The sequence below is a fragment of the Ascaphus truei genome, chromosome 2 (assembly GCF_040206685.1).
Source record: "Ascaphus truei isolate aAscTru1 chromosome 2, aAscTru1.hap1, whole genome shotgun sequence".
In the NCBI taxonomy this organism is placed as follows: Eukaryota; Metazoa; Chordata; class Amphibia; order Anura; family Ascaphidae; genus Ascaphus; species Ascaphus truei.
In genome coordinates, this window is record NC_134484.1 from 464,396,371 (window position 1) to 464,409,163 (window position 12,793).

The window sequence follows — 12,793 nt, forward strand, 5'->3', positions numbered from 1 at the left end:
TTAGGTGTATATGGGTTATATTCCCTTATTGCAATAGAGGGTTTCTTTGCGCACTTAAAATTAGTTTTTTTACATGCTACTGCGCGCCTGGCTGCAGATTGTAATCTGTTTTTTTACTGGATGGCCGCGTCACGTAAAAACGCTCGAACTGTCGCCCGCATTGCTGTAGCAAGCGGGGAGACTAGTCGCATTTGGTGTAGCCAGTTTTCACGTAGGTATCAAAGATGTTTTTGCGCCTTGTCGCTATGGGCGACACCACGGGCATTTTTGTGTATAATCGCATCCTCCGTGGATTCAGCGTGGGGGTACTCTGCTGGATACGGAGGCGCACCAGCGCCCGGAACAGCAGCACAATGTGTACCGGCACCGCCCCTTCCAACCCCTGCTTCCTGGGCTTGTAAATGGCTGGCTTAGCCAATGCCAGGAGCAGGGCGGCTAGGAGGTCCCCCCGGCTTAATACTGTCCCGGGAAGGAGAAGCCGGTAAGATTGCCGGCCATCCTTGCACTTCCATGTGTTATTTACCAAACCCGAGGGCACCGCCTTCATTATTTCCGACCTGACACTTCACTTTCCTGTGTAGTTTAAACCAGGATTGATTTCTTTCTGTGTTTAGGAATATAAATGCCGTGTAAACCTAAAACGAGGTCCCAATAGCTTTCCTGCCATGTCTAACCAGTTTGAACATGTTTTTAAATTAAACCCAGTACCATTGGTTGGGTTTGTTAGGTACTTCCACCAGCGCTCGTATAAATGTATTCTCTGTAGGGTCACAGTTACAGGAACACACTGTACTAAAAAACCCTTTATCCATGTCCTTTAAGTCCCAGTCCTGCCACAAGGCGGTGCCATATTGTCCATTTTAACAGTGCACTCACAATGGCGGTTCTCTTTCCTTTTATCTCCAAATTAAAGTTGACTGAGGGGACCTATATATTGAGTTATATATAATTATTTAATGCTGCTGGATCACTTTATAAATGGCAGCCATTTCTATTTATAGAGGGAATAGGGGTGTGTGACAACATCCTTCTGTAGCAGAGTTAAGCATATGGCTGTGCAATCACAGGATGTAGGAATAGCAGAGACCATGTATGTGGCTGTGCTGTAGTTGTTGGGAGCATTGCAGACTGGACCACTGACCGTATAAAGGACATATCTTGGCATGGTCCCAGTGCCTTGAAAGACTAGATTTCCTCCACAAATACAGCTTGGAGAGGGGGGGAGATCATTTAAACAAGGTACAGGAGGGAAGCCTATTTTATAGAAGTGTTTGTACAGGAGGTCAGGGTATGAAGCTGGTCTGTAAGAGGCTCAGGAAATACGAGGACCTACTTCTTAACGCAAAGGGTGGTGGATTAGCGGAATTGCCTCCCAACAGAGGTGCTAGGGGCCAATACAGCAAGAGACTTCAAACATGTTTGGGAATAGACATAACTATAAATCCTAAATATAAAAGAGAGCGCAGGATCAAGTCGGGGCTGAGGTTTCGCAACGGAGAGGAACATGGATCTACTGGGCCAAGAGGTTCTGATCTTCCACCATCATGGTTCCTCCCTTTTGTAATGGTGAAATCCTTCTATCATTTCATCTTTTATATATTGATCAGATACAGCATCCTGGCGTTCTTTGTTTCGATTTTTAAAGCAACAGTTCAAGCCGTTGGTTTTATTTTTTCCCCCCTTTAATATGTGCATCAATACAATCATAAGTAATTGGCTAAATTGACGATCGATACATTCTCCTGTGATCGATCGGCGAAGATTTGGCTCGGGGGGGGAGTTCATTAAATGGCTGCAGAGTATTTACTCAGTATCTGTGACTTTGTAAATGGGTTCTATAGAAACAAAAAAGGCTTGTTACTTTATAATACATAAAAAATGCCATTCAGAGTTGTTTTTTTTTAAAAAAATGCTAGAAGTATTTTCTCATAGTACAGAACGGATTTATTTAAAAAAAAAATCGTAGGATATTGCTTTGTCTGCAGCTTTAAGACTTATGTTTTCAAAAGCATAGGAAATGGACTGTATTTCGAGGGACTGCACTTTTCTAGGTGACTTTGTAGCTGCAGTAAAAACGTCTGCAGGTTTCTCTTCTCGCGCTTGGACTGCCAGCTCGCTGGGCAGCAACCTTTTGAGATTTATATTTTGATGCGCAGCGATAATTCAAATGGCACGGTAACAAATAGTGATACAGAGGTATGCAGAGGCACTCCCAATGCCAATAAGAGTACAAGGAAGGAGAGGAAGAAACTTGGTGCTAGCTAACCCATCAATGCCTTTCTGTTCCAGATAGAGGCCTGTAGTAAGTAGCATGGTGTAGAGGAAAGATGGAGGCACACGAGTTGCTATACAAAAATGTTATGGTTTACTGCAAGAGTGGCCAACCCCACTTCTCAGGGGCCACAAATAGGTCAGGTTTTAAGGATATCAATGTTCAAGCTAAGCCACCTGTGCCGAAGCAGGAATATCCTTAAAACCTGAATGTGTTGGTGGCCCTTGAGGACTGGAGTTGGCCACCCCTGGTTTACTGCAAAGTGGTAGGCAGAACTAAAGTAACGTTTCGGGGACACAGCCCCTTCCTCAGACCAAAGCCACCTGTGTCAAGCCTGGATGCAGTCCCTTTCTCTCCAAATCTCCTATTACACACAAGGGGGGGGGGGGGGGGGGGCGGACTAGCGGTCTGTACACTGCACTACAGTACTTGTTGCATACAGCTCCAGCTCTGAGATGAATATTACAGTTGGGATCAGTGTTTATTTGCATCTTGTGAAAGTGTATACCTCCACGTTGGTGCAGTCCTCTTCTAAACTTCCACAGATCTTTCTAAATGTGCGAGTTCCTCTGAAATCCTCTGAGCTCTCATTCATTTTGCGTCCGAGTGCAAGTAGAGTCTCGTGTTGCAGTCACGTCATTGTGTCTCTCCTTCGTACAGCCCGAGATGGGATTGGCCGCAAACAACATTTTGGATCTCCCGCCTCCATCCCCTCCAAAGCCCAAGACCATCGTTCTTCCTCCTAGCTGGAAGACTGCCCGGGACCCAGAGGGCAAAATCTACTATTACCATGTAATAACGAGGTGGGTGCGGCTGTCTTCTCCATAGAGCTTGTTGTGGAACCGTGAACTCTCGTGGTCACCTGTGATCAATCTTCTGGCCCATGTTTAGCTGTGCAATGCTAGAAGACCTCTTGTGGTATAAGAAGACACGTTACCTTCTATTACCATTAGTTGAAGTGAATGGGCCGTGTCTTGTGGCATTGCACTGCTCAATAACATGGCCCTTTAGATTGGCCCTTCTCCAAATTCGATGAGCAGACTGGGAATACAGAACAAGCATCCTGTATCTTTAACTGCTCTCTATTTGGCTGCTGACATGGAATTGAGAGAGGAAACACTTACCCAATATTTCAAAACACAAGTGGGTTTTGACATTGCATTTTTATTGTACTGATAATTACATGTGTAGGAGAGCTAATTACATGGATAGTTTTCGTCAGTTTGTTTCTGAGACCATCATAATGAATCCTGCTAGCCACGAGCTTCCTGTTGTCTGGATGGTTGTTTGTACAGTTTGCCGGTGAGCTTGGTACCACAGAAGACGTTTGGTACATGTGTAAATAGAACTGCACTTTTAAAGCACTGTGCATTAATGCTTGTTGAATATGTGTTTAGATGTACAAAAGGCAGGCTATCAACATGGCTAACCAACCCAACTAGCCATTCGTCCTTTTAGTCAGGTGCTCACGAGGACATGGTGGTGATTGTACCGGTGCAACGTTTTACTCTTGATAAAGCTCCCGGCTAGGGCTGAAATATTTATGCACTAATAAATCACCATCTGTTATGTCTGCATTTTCTGCATCTTACCACAACTATACGATTATCACCCTATCTTTGTGAATTTCCTACCTAAAGAGCTAATTATAACTTCATCGAGCGCTTTTCTCCCAAGCGCGTCACTATGACAGTATAGTGCGCGGTACGCAGCACATAAGATTATTACAGACACAGTCCCTGCTCAGATTGCCCAGGTGATCTTACAATATGTTTTTGGTGCCTGAGGCACAGGGGAGATAAAGTGACTCGCCCAAGGTCACAGGGAGTCGACACCTGGTTCCTCTTCAAACTCAGTGTCATTGCTTAGAGAGTCAGTATCTTTACTCACTGAGCCAGTCCTCCAGCTACAGATATGGCTAATTATTACGCTCTGGACGAGTCCTTCCGTATGGCTTATTCTGCATCGCCCGGCGCCCCCATTACTGCCGGCTGCTGAACTCATTCTGTTTCTGGGGTCCAATTCTATGGAGAATGTTCTGCTCGAGATTTGTTTATGCCCCTAACTGACGTCTTTATCCCCCGTCTCCAGGCAGACACAGTGGGATCCTCCATCCTGGGACAGCCCGGGTGATGACATGGGTAGCCTGGAACATGAGTCAGAGATGGACCTCGGGACCCCAACGTATGATGAGAACCCAATGAAGGTGAGTTTTTACCTCCCATTACAGGACATCGGTGACTGCTTTTGCTGATAGAGGGGCCAGATATGTCAGTGCATGGGCAGTCCTGCTGGCAGCACATGGGTTCACTTTGTTTTGAATGCCTGGCTTTTTCCTGGTTTAAAAGAGAGAAAAAAAAGTCAGATTAATGGTATCGCATTTGGCACACTTGACCCCTCTTTTAGTGCTGAATGCCTTTAAAAGTTCCCTTTAAAAATGACCTATTGTGAAAGTTAGCTCAGTGTGATGTACAAGAATTACCAACCTTATTTTATATTTTTCCAGCAGTCATTACCTTTACATATAAAAAAACGGGTGCTTACCTTTGGAATATTGATTCAGGGTGCAATACAATACCTATTAAAAACCAATAAATGTGGTCTTTCACAGTGGAGTCTGTAAATCCCAGTGAATCCCTCTGCTCAACCCCAGAGAGGGGTATCCAAACCCTTAATGTACATAGAAACAAAGGAAAATAGGGGGATAAATATATATAATATAATATATATAATTAAAAAAAGGCCCACGGCCTGCAGTAGAGTGAGCAGGCCCGCGGCCTGCAGTAGAGTGAGCAGGCCCGCGGCCTGCAGTAGAGTGAGCAGGCCCGCGGCCTGCAGTAGAGTGAGCAGGCCCGCGGCCTGCAGTAGAGTGAGCAGGCCCGCGGCCTGCAGTAGAGTGAGCAGGCCCGCGGCCTGCAGTAGAGTGAGCAGGCCCGCGGCCTGCAGTAGAGTGAGCAGGCCCGCGGCCTGCAGTAGAGTGAGCAGGCCCGCGGCCTGCAGTAGAGTGAGCAGGCCCGCGGCCTGCAGTAGAGTGAGCAGGCCCGCGGCCTGCAGTAGAGTGAGCAGGCCCGCGGCCTGCAGTAGAGTGAGCAGGCCCGCGGCCTGCAGTAGAGTGAGCAGGCCCGCGGCCTGCAGTAGAGTGAGCAGGCCCGCGGCCTGCAGTAGAGTGAGCAGGCCCGCGGCCTGCAGTAGAGTGAGCAGGCCCGCGGCCTGCAGTAGAGTGAGCAGGCCCGCGGCCTGCAGTAGAGTGAGCAGGCCCGCGGCCTGCAGTAGAGTGAGCAGGCCCGCGGCCTGCAGTAGAGTGAGCAGGCCCGCGGCCTGCAGTAGAGTGAGAAGGCCCGCGGCCTGCAGTAGAGTGAGCAGGCCCGCGGCCTGCAGTAGAGTGAGCAGGCCCCCGGCCTGCAGTAGAGTGAGCAGGCCCCCGGCCTGCAGTAGAGTGAGCAGGCCCCCGGCCTGCAGTAGAGTGAGCAGGCCCCCGGCCTGCAGTAGAGTGAGCAGGCCCCCGGCCTGCAGTAGAGTGAGCAGGCCCCCGGCCTGCAGTAGAGTGAGCAGGCCCCCGGCCTGCAGTAGAGTGAGCAGGCCCCCGGCCTGCAGTAGAGTGAGCAGGCCCGCGGCCTGCAGTAGAGTGAGCAGGCCCGCGGCCTGCAGTAGAGTGAGCAGGCCCGCGGCCTGCAGTAGAGTGAGCAGGCCCGCGGCCTGCAGTAGAGTGAGCAGGCCCGCGGCCTGCAGTAGAGTGAGCAGGCCCGCGGCCTGCAGTAGAGTGAGCAGGCCCGCGGCCTGCAGTAGAGTGAGCAGGCCCGCGGCCTGCAGTAGAGTGAGCAGGCCCGCGGCCTGCAGTAGAGTGTTCACACTTTTTGTTCTCACTTGCTCCACCTCACCAGGTACAGTAGGCCCCCGGCCTGCAGTAGAGTGAGCAGGCCCCCGGCCTGCAGTAGAGTGAGCAGGCCCCCGGCCTGCAGTAGAGTGAGCAGGCCCCCGGCCTGCAGTAGAGTGAGCAGGCCCCCGGCCTGCAGTAGAGTGAGCAGGCCCCCGGCCTGCAGTAGAGTGAGCAGGCCCCCGGCCTGCAGTAGAGTGAGCAGGCCCCCGGCCTGCAGTAGAGTGAGCAGGCCCCCGGCCTGCAGTAGAGTGAGCAGGCCCCCGGCCTGCAGTAGAGTGAGCAGGCCCCCGGCCTGCAGTAGAGTGAGCAGGCCCCCGGCCTGCAGTAGAGTGAGCAGGCCCGCGGCCTGCAGTAGAGTGAGCAGGCCCGCGGCCTGCAGTAGAGTGAGCAGGCCCGCGGCCTGCAGTAGAGTGTTCACACTTTTTGTTCTCACTTGCTCCACCTCACCAGGTACAGTAGCACAGAGCTGTTTTCCATGCAGACGTCAAAGGGGCCTTGCCAGAGAGGTTGAAGTCTAATGATGCCACTAAGAGGGACTTAATGGCCATGTTCGGTTTGGTGGCTCATTTGTTAGGCATAAAATACGTTGTTTAAAAATCTGTGAGCAGTGGAAAAAACTAGAGGTAAAAAACAGAGACCGTATTGTAGAATATGGTGAAAAATCTGGAAAGAAAGATAGCCGTGCAAGGTGAACTACTATCCTGTGTACCGAAACTGTTTGTAGGGGACAGCAACCTATAAACTATCTAAAACCAGATAAGGGAAAGTGAATGAAACATGTAACTACTGCAAATACAAATATAGGATAAGTATCTGTCTACATTTAGCATAGGTTGAACTTAATGGACATATGTCTTTTCAACCTCATCAACTGGCGTAGCGATGTCGTATTACTGTGTGACGATTGAGGTGGCAGGTTATAGCAGTAACAATGTTTTAACGTAGACTAGGTCATTTAATTGCGGGAGTTCCAGCGTAGCTTTGTCACATCTTCTCCCTAGACGTGGCTGGGGGGAGAGAGAGGGGGGGAGGTGGGGTGTGTGTGTGTAACGTCCGTACCTTTAAACTAGGTGACACTGCTTCCAATCCTGGTGTCCTCCCCTTGTTACTTTGGGCACGTCCCTTTATCGCCGTGTGCTTCAGACCGCCGGACATTTCTAGGTGGCAAGTTTTCTTTAGGGCAGGGAATCATGATGTCCTCCAACTCTAGGTACAGTTATTATTATTAAATCGTTTGAGCGTTTCCCCCCCCCCCCCCCAGAAAAGTAAAAACAGATTTGTTTCCGTACCCAGAAGAAATGATACGTGTTCACTTCTCCTGGGCTGCGTTTCCTTTTTGGTTTCTCTTCTGTTGACCTAAGAGAGCTTGCGATGTTGCAGCAGATGTCTGTTCTTCTCGGAAGTCCTCACCGCCACAAGCCGGCTTTGAGTAGCTGCCAATGCGAAGCTAGCGTGAAGCTGCAGACATACCTAGAAATCCGCCCAATAACCGAAGCAGAAGGACCCTAGCTTGACCCAACCTTGACTTCCAAAGCATTTTCATCTCCAGCATCTCCCAGCAGTTGTGCAGTAGACACAAGCTCCTGATATTTTCATGATGCTAGGAGGGCGGAAGCCGTTTTTTTCCGGTTCCCACCGAGTGTCATTACTTCTGCCTGTGAATCACTACATGTGCCGCAAAGGACTGGAATGTTCTTTGTCCTTGGAAGTTGGGTTTGTCTCTTCTTTGGAGAAGCTCCCCTGTATTTAGATTTCTCTAGGGCAGGGGTGGCCAACTCCAGTCATCAATGGCCACCAACAGGTCAGGTTTTCAGGATATCCCTGCTTCAGCACACATGGCTCAATCAGTGGCTCAGTCAAAGACTGCAGTCCCTGTGCTGAAGCAGGGATATCCTGAAAACCTGACGTGCTGGTGACCCTTGGACTGGAGCTGACAACTCCTGCTCTGGGGGTATCTCTGTTTTTCAGACACCTGGCATTCATCGCCTAGAGAAACTCCCACACCAGCTGCAATAGACTCTGTTTGCACCATCTGTCCCCTTCCACACCTCGTGTCTCTACACCTCCCCCCCACCTCACCTTTGTGAATCCCTTCCACCACTAATATATATATATCTCTATATCCCCATCCACTGATAATTAAGGGATTGAAGGAAAATCCCAGCTGATCAGCGCATCTGAACCTTGGTATTTTTAGCTCTGGAGACCTCCCCCCCCCCCCTGATTCCTGAGATTCTTACTGGTGAATATACCGGCACTTTGGTTCCCTCCAGGGGAAACAAAATGGCAGTTTAAATCTCCAATGTCGCCCAATCCGTTACGACTTCCTGTTTGCCCTGCCCGAAACCATGAAGTCATTCTGGCACCTCTTCCCGTAAATACTTAAGTAGCTGGGGGTCCCTGGGCTGAAAACGGCACGGTTCTGCCCTGGATGACCCCCGCTTCCCATCCTGCTAAAGGGAATGGTTGGATTTCTGCTTTAACGTCACTAATTGTACAGCTATGTGTATTATATCATGCATATTTCCGTACAGTACATTGCAGCAAAGGGGTTAAACCCTCCTTTGGGGGAACGGCTTCTGCTTTGAGCTCCGGACCTGTATACACCGCACTTTCTGCCGGTGCCAAAGCACGTCAACCCGAGCACCTCATATATCACTTGAATTACAGGGCCGGCCACAGCACGAGCATGTAATCGGAGGAGGCCATAGGGTGCCGCAGAGACTGCTGTTCTAACTGTGGGTGCCAGATAGTGAATCAACTGCCGGCCTGTGGGAAGTGAGGTCTGGGAGCGAGACCCAGCTGACGTCTTCATTGGCTCCCAGCGTCCATCCGAAGTGCTGGCCACTCGCCTCCTCAAACATGTTCCCTAGGCGGGAAGGAGAAGCGCCTCTTTATTTGCTTTTGATTACTAAGTGCATGACCCTTCGTCATTGGTAGTTCTAAAGTGAGAGGCCTTCCTGTTAGGCCATGGTTTAAAGGTGCGGTTCCACTAGAGGTCACAGGGGCAGGGAGAGCCTTCCGAAATTACTGTACATCTTGGTGAATGATGCCTGGAAAATCGACCTTTATTTTTTGCTCCACTTCTCTTTTTCTTATTTTTTTACGTTTTTATTTAATGAGGACAATGAGGTCTATTGCTTTTTTGTTGTATTTGTTTTTTACCCCAATTATAAGCAGATGTTTCCACAGATGACATATCCTAGCCGAAATCCATGTAAAAGAAAATATATATTTTAAGAGGATTTTCCAGAGGTCTATATAGAAATCATAATACACATACATTGTATAAAATCGGCAAGCTTGCAGATGAGAGGAGAGTCCACAGTGGAGCTCAGATTTCCAGTATTTAGTAGATCTCCGATCCTAATGAGACGATCCTTTAAAAGGCGCAACCCTCCCTCCCCCCCGATGTGGTCAAAAGTGAGACATGGCCCACATTTGGTGGTCATGTCCGGAGATCCAGAGGTTCTGGACCAAGATCCAGACACTTATCTACGAGATCACTGGAATCCCGCTTCCATGGTGCTGAGCAAACCCATTGATGACCTCCCCCCACCAATGTCCCTGGCTGATCAGGGCCGTGCTGACAGCTGCCAGATGCTCTATAGCGGCAGCCTGGAAACAGATTAAGGCCCCCTCGAGAACCACGGTAGTGAGAAGGGTTAATGAGGTCATGACTATGGAGAAGCTTACGGCCATGCTCCAAAAGAAAATGCCCCAGTTCTGGAACACATGGGACCCTTGGATCGAGAGATAAACCCCCAAAAATTTAAAGCACCTAGGTCTACTAGCCCCCCCAAACAATCGGAGAGCAACACGGGGACACCTCCCCTCTTTTCCCCCCCCTCCCATGTTTGTCTCCTCCCCACCCCACCCCCCTCCTCTCCCCTTTACTCTTTCTCCTACTGAAAACGGAAAACTGTTATTGGTCCTTCTCTGAAAGTAATGAGAGGAAATGTTGTGGGCCCACGACACTACTGTATGTATACTTATCTATGACAGTGACCAATAAAAAAATTGTTACAAAAAAAAAGGCGCCCCCCTCCCCAAAAGATCGAATATACTGCCCATAGGAGGCTATGTATCATGGGAGGACATCAATGGGAAGCATATTTGATCAATATTCAGCATTTCTGAGGGGCTGGGCGATTTTGTGATGCATTTCAGGCCTGCGTTATAAAGTCTAATACAGTATATTTTAAAAGATTGCAGATATTGCTTTGGTTTTTACAATAAGTTGATGATCAATTAAATTGTAGTGAATCAGTCCGAATTAGTCTTTGCTTTGGACCAGCAGTTTTCAGCTTTCTAAGAACTACGCAACCCTACGCAAAAATGTATTTCGACTCCACTGAACCTCTTGGCTATCTTGTGTAGCTAGCAATATTATTACTCGAGTAAGGCTGCGCCTATAGTGCCGGCAACACAACGTCGCGTCAAAACAAATGCATTGCCGCCGTCGTGTGCGCTTATAGTAAGCACGACGCGACGGCTTGGTCGCCATCGATGGAAGTCATCTCAATTATATTTTTCCAGCGACAGCAGCCTGACGTCGCCATCGCCTGTACTATAAGCGTAGCCTAAGGCAGCGGTGCGCAAAGTCCCTGCACCCCCCCCCCCACCTACTCTCCTCAGTCGCTTCCCCCTCCCCCCACTCGCCACTAATGTTGCTTCAAATGACGCTGCGGGGGGCATGTCACGTGACCCGCAGTGTCATTTGACGTCACGTCTCTATCAACGTACGTCATTTGACGCCGCGTTGTCATAGAGATGTGACTGGAGCCGGGTAAGTAAGTTTACAGCGGCCTGCACTCAACGCGTGGCCTCTGGAAACGCTGCGTGCCCCCCCCCCAGTTTGCACACCGCTGGCCTAAGGCATGCAGTATGTATGTTCATCCTTCAGTGCACGCGTGCACACAACACATCGCAAGAAGAAATGATCATTGTTGGACAAAGATGGTACTCCATTGGATTCCAAGACCGATTAAATGACCCAGGCGACGATCAAAAGTAAGGCCGTGCGTATAGTGCCGGCGCCGCCGCCCAAAAACAAATACGCTGCTGCCGCCGCGTGCGCTTATAGTAAGCGTGACGGGGCGACGTCGCGTCGCGGACTTTGGAAGCTGGGAATATTTGATTTTTCAAGGGCTGTTGCCTCTTGACAGCCCCTGAACAAATTAAATGCCCGGAAGCCCGCGCCGCCACCGCAAAGCGAAATATTCCTTTCGCTAGCGGGCGACAGGTGACGTCGCCGGTCGCGGGCACTATACGCGCGGCCTAAGATGGGAGGATGGAATCAGGAAATGTGTTGGAGCGACGTGGAGTAGAGAAAACCGCAGTACCTGGGAGTTCAGTGGGGAGGCTTCATCCAGCAGTGGGGAGACACGGGCCGAAGATGATTATAGAGAGATTTAAAAATATATGTTCTAGTACAGGTATACCCCGTATTAGCGTACGCATGGGACCGAAGCATGTATGTAAAGCGAAAATTTACTTAAAGTGAAGCACTAACTTTTTCCCACTTATCGACGCATGTATTGTACTGCAATTGTCATATACGTGCATAACTGATGTAAATAACGCATGTGTAACAGGCTCTATAGTCCCCCCGCTTGTGCACAGCTTCGGTACAGGTAGGGAGCCGGTATTGCTGTTCAGGACGTGACAACAGGCGCATGCGTGAGATGCAGTTTGCCTTTTGGGCGATATGTCCTTACTCGCGAGAGTACTTAAAGTGAGTGTCCTTAAACCAGGGTATGCCTGTATATATCTGCCGTTACCAAAGTGATGACGGAATACACACCAATGCTCATTTCTACACATTTCAAATGGTTATTCTGTAGCTGTAAGTAGCAACTACTGCGGTGTGTGCCGTGGCCGCCTTTTGTCCGTTGCCGTGTTGAATTTGGAAGGCTTTAAAAACTTCACATAATTATAACCATGGCTCCAACTTTTCCGTTGGTTATGAAACCTGCTGAAAAATCCAGACCCAGGCATAACTTATTTCAGCCTGCGTTTATTTTTTTAAGAGGGGAAAAGGGCAATAAAAAAAAAACAAGGTACAGAAACTTTCCCTGAAGCTGTCCCAGCCCACTTCCCTAATTAAAACGGTGCACTAATTAAAAATATATATATATATATATATATATGAATGCAGAGAAAATACTAGCAAGGGGCCTCGGTGATGCATTAAAAAAAATGAAATACATAAAGGAGGGCTTTAAGAAAACTGCCACAGTATAGCACCATATGTAACTTAAAATCATGAGCCCTAATTATAACGTGGCAAAATGTGGATTTAAGACCTAATTAAGTGATTCCATACCCTGTCTGTGGTGGGCATTTCGCCATGTACATACAAGCTAAATATTCTGCTGTTGGGTTACAGTGAAGGACAACAGACTATATATTTCTCTAGCGGGTTCCCTATAATATTCCTTGTGTAACGTCTGGCATATTGCATAGCTTGATATTGAAGTATAAGCAAGTGAACTTCTTTGTTACACACACTATTCCATTTCATCGTTTATTTACTCCATGTTAAAGCAGAAGACCCCTTGTTTGAGGAATTGATGGATTTAATACATTTATTTTGTAACTGACTTGAGCAACTCTCACTTGGAATATTGTCCTCTGGCACT

General features: G+C 48.7%; 1 protein-coding gene across 4 annotated transcripts in view; it reads left to right on the plus strand.

Annotated features, from left to right (window-relative positions):
* Window positions 1–12,793, plus strand: part of SETD2 (SET domain containing 2, histone lysine methyltransferase) — a 92,964-nt gene that overhangs the window by 67,865 nt on the left and 12,306 nt on the right. For all 4 annotated transcript variants that reach the window (XM_075588097.1, XM_075588100.1, XM_075588098.1 and 1 more), the window contains 2 exons: window positions 2,933–3,075; window positions 4,364–4,478. In XM_075588097.1, the coding sequence (XP_075444212.1) occupies window positions 2,933–3,075; window positions 4,364–4,478 (258 nt within the window). The remainder of the gene's footprint in view (window positions 1–2,932; window positions 3,076–4,363; window positions 4,479–12,793) is intronic.